Source organism: Oncorhynchus masou, chromosome 24 (assembly GCF_036934945.1).
Source record: "Oncorhynchus masou masou isolate Uvic2021 chromosome 24, UVic_Omas_1.1, whole genome shotgun sequence".
In the NCBI taxonomy this organism is placed as follows: domain Eukaryota; kingdom Metazoa; phylum Chordata; class Actinopteri; order Salmoniformes; family Salmonidae; genus Oncorhynchus; species Oncorhynchus masou.
The window spans coordinates 106,792,468-106,806,076 of record NC_088235.1 but is presented as its reverse complement, the minus strand read 5'-3'; the positions used below and the strand labels follow the sequence as shown (position 1 = coordinate 106,806,076).

Here is a 13,609-nt window from a genome sequence, read left to right as displayed (position 1 = left end):
GCAGTTGTTGTGTCAGCATGGTCTGAATATTTGTTGGAATTGTCTACGGATATGACTGTGACTCTAGATCAGAGAAGCCAGTGCAGAGTTGGAAAGATGCCCAGGAACTCCGGTATATGGAGGTAGAGTCATACAATAGCAATCATAAGACAGAATGAGGGAAGTAACATAAGGAAGTAGGGGTTTCTGACAGTTCTGCTATGAATCTCAAGGAGTCATGTTATGACAGAGTATACATTTTATTGTAAAATCCATTCCTATCTCTTTCTGCATGTGTCTGTCTGTGGCAGGTGCCGGTGATAGCCATAGTGGGTTCAGGGGGAGGCTTCAGGGCCATGGTGGGGTTCTCTGGGGTGATGAAGGCCCTGTATGAGTCTGGGGTCCTGGACTGTGCCACCTACATCGCTGGCCTCTCTGGATCCACATGGTCAGTCATCTTTTCATCTGTTTATACCATATGCTCTCTTTCACAAACCCCCCTCCCTCCCTCCCTCCCTCCCTCCCATTCCTCCCCTCCCTCCCTCCCTCCCATTCCTCTCCTCCCTCCCTCCCTCCCTCCCTCCCTCCCTCCCTCCCTCCCTCCCTCCCTCCCTCCCTCCCTCCCTCCCTCCCATTCCTCTCCTCCCTCCCTCCCACTCCCTCTCCTCCCTCTCTCCCTCCCTCCCACTCCTCTCCTCCATGGGGCGGCAGCTAACCTAGTGGTTAGAGCATTGGACTAGTAACCGAAAGGTTACTGCCCCTGAACAAGGCAGTTAATCCACAGTTCCTAGGCCATCATTGAAAATAAGAATATGTTCTTAACTGACTTGCTCAGATACAATAAAATAAATAAAACATCTCCCTTCCACCGCTATCCTACCTCCCACTCCTCTCCTCCTACAGTATCTACCTCTGTATCAATGTTTGCCCAGTCTTTTTATGTAGTGATCTCCATGTTTGTTTTGCTGCATCACTATTTTTCTCCCTCCCTCCCTATCTCTGTCCCTCTATCTCTGTCCCTCTATCTCTGTCCCTCTATCTCCCTGTCTCACTCACTCTTGTCTCCCTCCCTATCTCATCCCTTTATCTCTGTCCCTCTATCTCTCTATCTCCCTCCCTCTGTCTCCCTCCCTATCTCTGTCCCTCTATCTCTGCCCCTCTATCTCTCTATCTCCCTCCCTCTGTCTCCCTCCCTATCTCGTCCCTTTATCTCTGTCCCTCTATCTCCCTGTCTCCCTCCCTCTGTCTCCCTCCCTATCTCGTCCCTTTATCTCTGTCTCTCTATCTCTCTATCTCCCTCCCTCTGTCTCCCTAACCCTATCTCCCTCACTCCCTCCCACGTTCACTCACTCTCTCCCTCCCTCTTCCTCCTCTACCTCTCCCTCCCTCTATCTCTCCCTCCCTGTACCTCTCTCTCCCTCTCTCTCCCTCCCTCTACCTCTCTCTCCCTCTACTTCTCCTTCCCTCTACCTCCCTCTTCCTCCCTCTACATCTTCCTCCCTCTATCTCTCCCTCCCTCTATCTCTCCCTCTCTAGCTCCCTCCATCTCTCTCCCTCCCTCCCTCTTCCTCCTCTACCTCTCCCTCTACCTCTCCCTCCCTCTACCTCTACCTCTTCCTCCCTCTATCTCTCCCTCCCTCTTCCTCTCCCTCTCTCTCCCTCCCTCTCTCTCCCTCTACCTCTCCTTCCCTCTACCTCCCTCTTCCTCTTCTACCTCTCCCTCCCTCTACCTCTCCCTACCTCTACCTCTTCCTCCCTCTATCTCTCCCTCCCTCTATCTCTCCCTCTCTAGCTCCCTCCATCTCTCTCTCCCTCCCTCCCTCTTCCTCCTCTACATCTCCCTTCCACTCCCTCTCCCTCCCTCTCTCTCTCCCTCTCTCTCTCCCTCTATCTCTCTCCCTCCTTCTCTCTTGCTCCCTCTCTCTTCTTCCCTATATCGCTCCCTCCCTCTATCTTTCCCTCCCTCTTTCCCTCCCTCTACCCCTCCCTCCTCTAGCTCTCCCTCCCTATCTCCCTCCTCCCTCACTCACTTTCTCCCTCCCTATCTCCCCCAGGTACATGTCAACCCTGTTCTCCCACCCAGAGTTCCCCTCTAAGGGGCCCAAGGAGATCAATGCAGAGCTGATGAAGAGTGTGAGCAGTAACCCTCTGAGACTGCTGCTGCCCCAGCATATCACCAACTACATCCAGGCTCTGTGGAGCAAGAAGGCCAACGGACAGCCCGTCACCTTCACAGACATCTTCGGCATGCTCATCGGAGAGACACTCATTCCTGCGGTGAGAGGACCGCATACATCTGTTTTCATTGTTTCTCTCTCTCCGTCTTCAAGAGGCCCTGACTCCAAAAGTGTTTCTCTGTTTTCATCAGAGAATGGACACAAAGCTGAGTGAGTTGCATGAGAAGGTAAACGAGGCCCAGTGTCCCCTCCCTCTGTTCACCTGTCTGCACGTCAAACCGGACGTATCCGAGCTCATGTTTGCAGGTCAGTGAGTGTGTATGCACTGTGTGTGTGTATTACAGTAGACCACAAGACCAGTGTGGCTCCAAGGCTCCCCACAGTTGTTCAACAAAGCGTAGCATTTCTGTGAAGAGTTCATGCACGTAGTGTGGTTGTGTGTTCGCAGTGCTGGTCACGTAGTTTGAATGGATGGTCCAAGTTCTGAATGAGCCTATTTGGGCTGTGTGTGTGTGTGTGTGTGTGTGTGTGTGTGTGTGTGTGTGTGTGTGTGTGTGTGTGTGTGTGTGTGTGTGTGTGTGTGTGTGTGTGTGTGTGTGTGTGTGTGTGTGTGTGTGTGTGTGTGTGTGTGTGTGTGTGTGTGTGTGTGTGTGTGTGGCTCTAGTAGAATGAGTATGTGTATTCAGTTTTGCATAATATGTCACCAGAGATCCTATCTCCCACATTCAAATTTCCGTACACTGCATTTCCTTGTAGCATCACTACTTTACCACAGTCGTATATATATAGAGAGTTGGGCCAATGCGGTTTCTGTCTGAACGTTCCGATAGCTCCACTTTCTCCTCCGTATCCATTGCTAAGTGATAATTGACGCTTCCACACTGCGCTATTTATTTCGGATAGTTTTCTAAAACCAATGAAGATGTCCAGTGTAAGCAGATATGCAATTTGTTGACACCACAACACCGTACAGACTTGGATACACATTATAATCAATTTAATACGTTGTTCTGCTTGTTGACAGCGGGTTAATTTCAGAGGGAACTGTCGGAGGTTCTGTCCTATTGTTACATCACCAGTAGTTGGAGAAGAAAGGCGCTAACATGGCGTCCGTTCTAAAAACTGGCCCTGCTCTCTCAATGCATGTCTCTGGTTTACCACCAACTGATGTGTCATGGTGGGCTGATATCCATTCCTGTAGTTGTAGTTTTAATACTGATGTATGAGAAGGAACGTGTACACGACAATGTGTAGGTTTAGTAGTACAACATGGGAGGGCAATGTTATGTAGGGGTCAATGTGGTTATGGTATGCCCCCCAAGCCCTGATCAAGGATCAGTTCTCGTTCCCAAAACGGACCTCAAAACAGTTCTTCGGGCCAACATGTCCCCTGTTAGGTTGACTAAGCGCATGACTGTTTGCTGACTTATGGGAACTGTGACCCATCACTTGGCCGATAGTGTATTATTTTCAGGACTCAGACAAAGACCCAGATGCAGACACAGCAGGCGGATCGTACGGGTCTCAGAGTTTATCACAGAACATGGGGCAGGCAATCGGTAGGTCAAGGCAGCCAAAGGGTCAAAATCCAAATCAGAGTCAGGCAGGTGCAGGATGGCAGGCAGGGTCAAGGCAGGTGCAGGATGGCAGGCAGGGTCAAGGCAGGCAGGGTCAAGGCAGGCAGGGTCAAGGCAGGCAGGGTCAAGGCAGGCAGGGTCAAGGCAGGCAGAGAGGTCAGAACTGGGAAGACTAAGAAAAACAAAAACTAGAGGAAACACGGGAACACGCTGATAGGACTTGACGGGACAAGACGAACTAGAATTTGGCTTCAGTTAGTCAGGTACTCCTTTTATCTGTAAATCCCCCACCTCTTAACACTGGTGTGACAAGGAAATACCTTCACACCCATTCTAGAGAAAGGCTAAAAATAATGCCACCTAACACACAGTGGTAACCTTATCCTCCCTACTCCAATTCCAAGTATAGGCTGAAAGGTGATTGTTGTTCTGAAGAACTCAAACATATAATGTGTGAAACAGTGTGTTGTGCCTAATAGTATTGTATGTCAAATCAAATTGTATTGGTCACATGCACATATTTAGCAGATGTTATTGCGTGTGTAATGAAATGCTTGTTTTCCCAGCTCCAACAGTGCAGTAGTATCTAACAATTCACAACAATACACACATCTAAACGTAAAATAATGGAATTAAGAAATATATAAATATTAGGACGGCAATGTTGGAGTGGCACAGACTAAAATCCAGTAGAATAGAACACAGTATATATATGAGATGAGTAAAGCAGTATGTAAACATTATTAAAGTATGTGTGGGTGTTGTTGTGTCACTAAAGTAGTCATGTAGGATATGCCTGGCTTGTACTGTTACTGTAAACCTGGGTTACCCTCTTTCCATAACATACACATATAAATGCATATTTACTGCAGACTTGTGAAAAGGCGTACACATTTTCACAATGACATTGTACTTGGATTTTGATGAATGGATGCTGTTGTTTTTTTCACAGACTGGGTGGAGTTCAGCCCATATGAGATTGGAATGGCAAAGTACGGAACGTTCATGACCCCTGACCTTTTTGGAAGCAAATTCTTCATGGGAACCGCTGTGAAGCGGTATGAGGAGAACCCACTACATTTCCTTATGGGTAGGAAAACACAGAATATCCCTGGCACTTCCTCATGGCACTTACTCAAGAGATTAATTAAATGATAAATGGTCAAACATGACATTCATGATTCATTACATTATATTGATGTTGTGGCTTCTCTCTCTAGGGGTGTGGGGCAGTGCCTTCTCCATTCTCTTCAACAGAGTTCTGGGGGTGAAAGACACAGTCGGGGGGAGCACCATGGAGGAAGAGCTTGGTAAGAAACCACACACACTTCCCTTTTAACTCCAATCCTAACCCCAACCTCTTGTCTGAACCCTGACCCCAATGAAGTCATGCATCCCGTGTAGATATAGTACCAAATCCTGGTCTCCTCCACAGTTAATACAACACGTACACCCAGGGCTGTAAGTGGGACCAATGCAATGAATTAATCCCACATGGGGCCTCATTCTGGAGTACTTGGAGATTCTAGGATTTGCGTGTGTAACAAATGATTGGGAATTATCAAACTGTCGAATACAACAGATATATGTAAACATGTTTTCATCGATAAATCAGAGCCATACTATATTTCTGCTCTCGTAAACAAGCGATACAATCTCGCCTGAAAAACACCCTCCATTCACCTTTTATAATAACAAGAACATCCTCATTTTCTGTATGATGTGGAGATGTTGGAACTGGGCCATGACAGTTTCTAAGAAAGCACAAGGGCAGCAAATTTGATCACATTTCTGTAGAAATGTGGGCAGAATGTTTCAATCTTTTTTAGTGACTATAGCCTACAGTGTGTGCCAAACACTGGTCGTGCGTTCTGCAAGATTGATTGTCTATCGAACAATCTAAAAGTGAATCCTACCTACAGCCTAATATTTGTTGTGTAAACCAGTCACATCAGAAAAGGAGAGACATGCCGTTTAATATGATTATAATTTAGGCATGTATAATAAAAGTAAAATAAATATATTTGACAACATGCTGCTATGCGATCTTCTTACGAACGGCAAGTGGATCTGTTTTATCAATAGGCCTACCTTTTAATGTTTTTATTAGCCTCAGTTGAGTTATTTAATAATTGTTGTAATGATAAGGCTTTGCTGTGCCGTTGTTTTCAGAGGGACAGATTCGTTAGCGTCCTGCTTGCACCATTAGTACAGCGAACACGGCTTGTTTCTAGCCCAAACAATTCAAAAGATCTAACCCATATTATCGGCACAACTTTTTTCTCTTCCTCTCACAGTTTTTGGGGTTGGGCGCATTTTACATTCATAAATCATGTCGTGGGCCTTTCTATAAAACTACTTGCGCATCGACGTCGTTTACACTTTGTTCGGTCATGTTACCTCATTGGCTAGCTAGCTAACAACCTGGTAACTTTACCTGCATATCCTAACATTTGGGGGCACAGAAAGGAAGGGACAGGAGCATAGCAATTAATGAATGACAGATAATCTTAAAAAGATTCAATGTAATGCATCTCAATAGGAAAATAGTGATTTTACATGATGTAGAAACATAACATTCCACAAATAACATTTTAATTTCAATTACAGGTATTTGTATCAACACTTTTTATAATATGTATTTACATGGTTACATACTGTATTAGTTTCTTGGGCACAATATACACTATACAACAGTACAGTATGTGGACACCCCTTCAAATTAGTGGATTCGGCTATTTCAGCCACACCCTTCGCTGACAGGTGTATAAAATCGAGCACACAGCCATGCAATCTCCATAGACCAACATTGGCAGTAGAATGGCCTTTCCAGCAAGTCAGTTTGTCAAATTCTGCCCTGCTACAGCTGCACCGGTCAACTGTAAGTGCTGTTATTGTGAAGTAGAAACGTCTCGGAGCAACAACAGCTCAGCCGTGACGTGGTAGGTCACACAAGCTCACAGAACGGGACCACCAAGTTCTGAAGTGCGTTGCCCTTAAAAATCATCTGTCCTCGGTTGCAACACTCACTACCAAGTCAAACTTCCTCTGGAAGCAACGTCAACACATGAACTGTTCATTGGGAGCTTCATGAAATGGGTTTCCATGGCCGAGCAGCTGCGCACAAGCCTATACCACCAAATTTGTTGGCTGTAGTGGTGTAAAGCTCGCCGCTATTGGACTCTGGAGCAGTGGAAAAACATTCTCCAGAGTGATGAATCACGCTTCACCATCTGTCAGTCCGACGGACGACTAATCTGGGTTTTGTGGATGCCAGGAGAAAGCTACCTGCCCCAATGCATACTGCCAACTGTAAAGTTTGGTGGAGAAGGAATAATCGTCTGGGGCTGTTGTTCACGGTTCGGGCTAGACCCCTTAGTTCCATTGAAGGGAGATCTTAACACAACAGCATAAAATCAATCAATCAATCAAATGTATTTATAAAGCCCTTTTTACATCAGCCGATGTCACAAAGTGCTGTACAGAAACCCAACCTAAAACCCCAAACAGCAAGCAATGCATATGTAGAAGCACGGTGGCTTCAGGAAAAACTCCCTAGAAAGCCAGAAACCTAGGAAGAAACCAGGCTCTGAGGGGTGGCCAGTCCTCTTCTGGCTGTGCCGGGTTGAGATTATAACAGTACATGGCTAAGATGTTCAAACGTTCATAGATGACCAGCAGCGTCAAATAATAATAATAACCACAGTGGTTGTAGAGTGTGCAACAGGTCAGCACCTCAGGAGTAAATGTCAGTTGGCTTTTCATAGCCGAGCATTCAGAGTTAGAGACAGCAGGTGCGGTAGAGAGAGAGAGTCGAAAACAGCAGGTCCGGGACAAGGTAGCACGTCCGCTGAACAGGTCAGGGTTCCATAGCCGCAGGCAGAACAATTGAAACTGGAGCAGCAGCACGACCTGGGGGACTGGGGACAGCAAGGAGTCATCAGGCCAGGTATTCCCGAGGCAAGGTCCCAGGGCCTAGGTCCTCCGGTAGGAGAGGGAGAGAGAGAGAATTAGAGTAGAGGGAGCATACTTAAATTCACACAGGACACCAGATAAGACAGGAGAAATACTCCAGATATAACAGACTGACCCTAGCCCCCCGACACATAAACTATTGCAGTATAAATACTGGAGGCTGAGACGGCAGGGGTCGGGAGACACTGTGGCCCCGTCCAAATATACCCCCGGGCAGGGCCAACCAGGCAGGATATAACCCCATCCACTTTGCCATAGCACAGACCTCACACCACTGGAGGGATTTCTTCAAACCACCAACTTACTACCCTGAGACTAGGCTGAGTATAGCCCACGAAGATCTCCCCCACATCACGAACCCAAGGGCGGCGTCAAACAGGAAGATCACGTCAGTGACTCAACCCACTCAAATGACACCCCCCTCCTAGGGACGGCATGGAAGAGCACCAGTAAGCCTGGGTCAGCCCCCGTAATAGGGTTAGAGGCAGAGAATCCCAGTGGAAAGAGGGTAACCATCCAGGCAGAGACAGCAAGAGCGATTCGTCGCTCCAGTGCCATTCCGTTCACCTTCACACTCCCGGGCCAGACTACACTCAATCATAAGACCCACTGAAGAGATGAGTCTTCAATAAAGACTTGCTACGCCCCGTCCCAGCATGTCCCGAAACACTTCGTTGATGAAGTTCTGGAAGACTGAAGGAGCATTAGATAGTCCAAAGGGCATTATGAAATACTCATAAAAAGTGATAGTGGTCTCCCATTCATCGCCTGCACGAATGCGCACCAGATTGTAGGTGCTCCTCAAGTCCAGCTTCGTGATGTATTGCACCCCGTGCATCTGTTCGATGATGGTTGGGATGAGGGGTAAAGGATAGCTGAACTTGACGGTGGCCTTGCTCAATAATCAATGCAGGGGCGCAGTCTCCCATCTTCTTAACAAAAAAAGAAGCTTGAGGAGGCTGGTGACTTAGAGGGATGGATAAAACTCTTCTGGAGAATCTCCTGGACATAGGTCTCCATGGCCTCAGTCTCCGTATAGGAGAGGGGATAGACATGTCCTCTCGGGAGGGCTGCATCAGACAACAGGTCAATGGCACAGTCCCAGGGGCGATGGGGAGGCAGGCGTGTGGCCAAGGGTCTTAGAAAAAACCCTGTGCAGATCCTGGTACTCCTCCGGTAAATCCACTTGAGGAGCACAGTCTGGACTTTTCACCGTAGTGGTGTTGACAGACACCGTGAGACAGCTCCCCTGACACTCCTGCGACCAACCCAACACTCTCCTCTCGGACCAGGAAATAACCGGGTTATGCAAACTCAACCAGGGGAGACCTAAACCATGCCAAGCCCACCTAGGAGGTTGTCCAATGCTGATGAGCTGGTCGAGTGACAGGTTGTCATCATGGCAGGCTAACTCCAGCTATACCTCCTTCCGCAGTCCGCTGCGGAAAACTGTGACCAGAGTCAACTCGTTCCATCCGGTGGAAGCCACGATGGGACGGTCCCTGGCATACTCGAGGTACACTTTCACCCCCCTCTCGGCCCTCCACAGGATGATCAAACACCGGAAGAGGAGGTTGATGCGCTTGTAGGACGACCTCGGTTCCGTCTCTCTCCCAGACCGCGGCACCTCAGTCCAGAGCCCGTCCAGTCAGTGCTGAGATGATGGTGACAACCCTGTCTCTTGCGGAAACAGCCTCGGCGTAGCGAGCGAGGTACAGGTCGCATTGTAGAAGGAAACTCTTGCATCTTGCTGGCTCGCCGTAGAAGCGCTGCGAGAGGGACAGGGGTATACCGCGGACCTGCTCCGATGGAACGGAGGTAGGTCGGGGTGTGGAAGTTGGTACCAGAATCGGTGCTGGTGACTGCACGTTCCGCTCCAAGTGCAGGATGGTTGCCAACACACTGTCCATGGCGATACCGAGTCTGGAGAGACAGTCCTCCTGGTAAACCGAATGAGCAGCACTACCGGGGGGGTCCGTAACAGATCCTTGGTTGGGGTCTAAGCAGATTGTTTGTTACAATTGAAATTGTAAAATACTAATGGTGGTCTGATAGTCCAGGATTATAAGGAAAAAATATTAAGATCCACAATATTTATTCCACGAGACAAAACTAGGTCCAGAGTATGACTGTGGCAGGTCCAGAGACATGTTGGACAAAACCCACTGAGGATGGCTCCGAAAGCCTTTTGGAGTGGGTCTGTTGTCTTTTCCATGTGAATATTAAAGTCACCAAAAAAATATTAATATTATCTGCCATGACTACAAGGTCCGATAGTAATTCAGGAAACTCAGTGAGGAACGCTATGTAGAGCCCAGGAGGCCTGTAAACAGTAGCTATAAAAAGTGATTGAGTAGGCTGCATAGATTTCATGACTAGAAGCTCAAAAGATGAAAACGCAGTCATTTTGATTTTGGTCAATTGAAATTTGTAATTGTAAATGTTAGCAACACCTCCGCCTTTGCGGGATGCGCATGGCATATGGTCACTTGTGTAACCAGGAGGAGAGGCTTAAGCCATGTGTCGGTTAGGCCAATCACATCAAGATTATGATCAGTGATTTGTTCATTGACTATAACTGCCTTAGGGATCTAACACTAAGTTAGGGATCTAACACTAAGTTAGGGATCAAACACTAAGTAGTCCTATTTTGAGATGTGAGATATCACAATCTCTTTCAATAATAAGAGGAATGGAGGAGGTATTTATTCCAGTGAGATTGGTATGTTTTTACCAACCTGGAACGAAGCACAGACACGGTCCGTTAGGGCTTGGCCCGGGGTAGGCCATCATTGTAAATAAGAATTTGTCTTTAACTGATTTGCCTAGTTGGAAATCCTTCCCAGATGAGTTGATTCTGTTATAGCAGCAAGGGGGGACCAACCAAATATTAATTCCCATGATTTTGGAATGAGCTGTTTGACGAGCAGGTGTCCACATACTTTTGGTAATGTAGTGTATGCTTCAGAAGTACCTAGAATTCATATAGGTTATATTTTCTGGGACTCCTAACTTTTTAAAGTTGGGAGCACTACTGCTACCATTGAACATGTTTAATTAAGAGCCCTGCGTGCACCTTTCTAGTATCTACTTACAGTGCAGCTCATACAGCATTGTCCCAGTGACTGATACCTTGAGGCACTTATTGTGCTAATCTCAAAGGCTTAGTTCCAATTTGATGTGTTAGCCCACAGTCCCCATTCCAATGTGTCGTGTCTGCTCTGCACAACGCAAGCCAACTGCACCTCCCATTGTAGTCTGTTTCCTATTACGCAGCTTTATGTGACACGCGAGTGACAGCTGTACCTGATGCCAACTCACATCACACCCGTCAATCGGTTCCAAAAATAACTTTCTCCTGGGTTTTCTCAGATGAGGGTGTGATTCCCTTCAATGGAAACAAAAATGATGTTCAGCTTCCTGTCACTATTTATAAAGGTTTATGAAGATGTTTGGTTAATGGGCTATTGAGGTTTGATTTTACCTTTTAACACACCAACACACACACACACACACACACCGGTCATTCACCAACACACACACCTACACAACAATACAGTACATACCAGCTTGCAAGTGCAGTGACTACACATATACTCCTACACACATTCCAAGAACTGACTGATTTATGTTATACGCAGATTGTTTTATTGTGTTTGTTATGTAAGCCATTAGTTTATAGAAAGGTAGGGCCTAAACAATGGAAAGTTAATTGGACTGCGGTTAGGCCATGATAAGCTCTGCTTTTTGGAGATGGTGACTGAAGACTTGGATGTGAGTGAAAGTGTGATTGAGGAAGATGTCCTTGTCTCTTCCCACAGAACAGATAAAACCTCAACACATCGTGGGGGAGGAGAGTATGGACAATGACGAGGAGCCTCGGAAAGGTGAGGACTACAATACCCATGAAGCATAACGATTCATAGGAAATTAACAGAATCCTGAAGAAGTGTATGGTCTAATGGTTGAAACAAATCTCTGCAATGCATCAGCTTCTGTTTTGACATATTTAAACTGCTTCTGGGAAGTCACCGCCCCGACGCTGCATTTTTCATACGTTACGTCTCTTTCCTTTATTTAATTATAACACATTCTTATGTATGTATGCATCATGCTGGAACATAAGTTGAGGTGAGTGCATCAGACTTAATTTCACCCCCTGGCAATTAAACCAACCGTGTTGCATCAGGTTCAACTAGCTGTCAGTGGTTGTTCTTAGCAGATGTAGCTAGCATGGCTGTCTCTGTGCCCACATGAAAAAAATACTATAGTATACTTACTATGGTATAAATACTATAGTGAATACTGTTAAGTGTTTACAGTTAACTATAGTATAAATACTGTAGTAAAATAAAGCTGTAGTATATAATATAGTAATTCATGTAGTGTTTTTGCAGATTATAATATAGTATTTACTGTAGTGTTTTTGTTTTATTATCTTTGATATAGAAGTGGATTATTTCTCCTTCAGGAAACCTACTGGAGAACTACTAGAAGAGCACATTTTCTACAACCTGTAGGGAGTTAGGACTGGGTTCTGAACAGATACTTCAGATTCTGCTCTTTTCTACAACCTGTAGGGAGTTAGGACTGGGTTCTGAACAGATAGTTCAGAGATTCTGCTCTTTTCTACAACCTGTAGGGAGTTAGGACTGGGTTCTGAACAGATAGTTCAGAGATTCTGCTCTTTTCTACAACCTGTAGGGAGTTAGGACTGGGTTCTGAACAGATAGTTCAGAGATTCTGCTCTTTTCTACAACCTGTAGGGAGTTAGGACTGGGATCTGAACAGATAGTTCAGAGATTCTGCTCTTTTCTACAACCTGTAGGGAGTTAGGACTGGGTTCTGAACAGATAGTTCAGAGATTCTGCTCTTTTCTACAACCTGTAGGGAGTTAGGACTGGGTTCTGAACAGATAGTTCAGAGATTCTGCTCTTTTCTACAACCTGTAGGGAGTTAGGACTGGGATCTGAACAGATAGTTCAGAGATTCTGCTCTTTTCTACAACCTGTAGGGAGTTAGGACTGGGATCTGAACAGATAGTTCAGAGATTCTGCTCTTTTCTACAACATGTAGGGAGTTAGGACTGGGATCTGAACAGATAGTTCAGAGATTCTGCTCTTTTCTACAACATGTAGGGAGTTAGGACTGGGTTCTGAACAGATAGTTCAGAGATTCTGCTCTTTTCTACAACCTGTAGGGAACACAATATATGGTCTGGCACAAATTGTGATATGGGAATGGGCTGTTATATTCAAATGAAATACTGTAGTATTTAATATTGTTCAAAAAGTCTCGTGTTTTTGCGGACCTTACTGTGGTATTTACCGGAGTGCTTTTTTTGTGGATAATACTCTAGAATGTACTATAGTATTCTACAGTATACTACATATTTTATACAACATTTTAAGTACTACATGTTTGAGGGACACTCCAGTGTTGTATAGTATTTTACATTATACTACAGTTTACTAAATAATTCTATAGTAAGTACTGTAGTATTCTATAGTTAACTTTAGTATTTTTTTTAATGTGGGTGTGGTTGGTAGATAATGGCTCTGATGATTTTTTTGTCTCTGTTAAACCTGTTGTGGGTCAAGAATGTGTGGGTGGCTAGCCTCTGAAGTGATCAATCTCTGTTTATAGGTGGTAGGTGTTTGTGTTGTAGAGAGAGAGAGAGAGAGAGATGTTAGAGAGATGTGATAGAGAGAGATTATATATATAGAGAGAGAGATGATAGAGAAAGATTATAGGGAGAGAGAGCGATGATAGAGAGAGATTATAGGGAGAGAGAGAGCGATGAGAGGGAAGGTACGTGGTCATGTGTAAGTAAAAAGGGCACAGGTGCACAACTCCAGTTGCAACTCCAGTCACAACTCCAGTTACAACTCCAGTCACAAC

The 13,609-nt window shown here is 45.7% G+C and overlaps 1 protein-coding gene across 2 annotated transcripts in view; it reads left to right on the top strand.

Moving 5' to 3' along the window:
- The window catches only part of pla2g4ab (phospholipase A2, group IVAb (cytosolic, calcium-dependent)), a 59,168-nt gene that overhangs the window by 27,985 nt on the left and 17,574 nt on the right, over positions 1–13,609 (top strand). For both annotated transcript variants that reach the window (XM_064936009.1, XM_064936010.1), the window contains exons 8-13: positions 291–427; positions 2,034–2,256; positions 2,348–2,462; positions 4,686–4,823; positions 4,954–5,043; positions 11,530–11,595. In XM_064936009.1, coding sequence (XP_064792081.1) covers positions 291–427; positions 2,034–2,256; positions 2,348–2,462; positions 4,686–4,823; positions 4,954–5,043; positions 11,530–11,595 — 769 coding nt within the window. The remainder of the gene's footprint in view (positions 1–290; positions 428–2,033; positions 2,257–2,347; positions 2,463–4,685; positions 4,824–4,953; positions 5,044–11,529; positions 11,596–13,609) is intronic.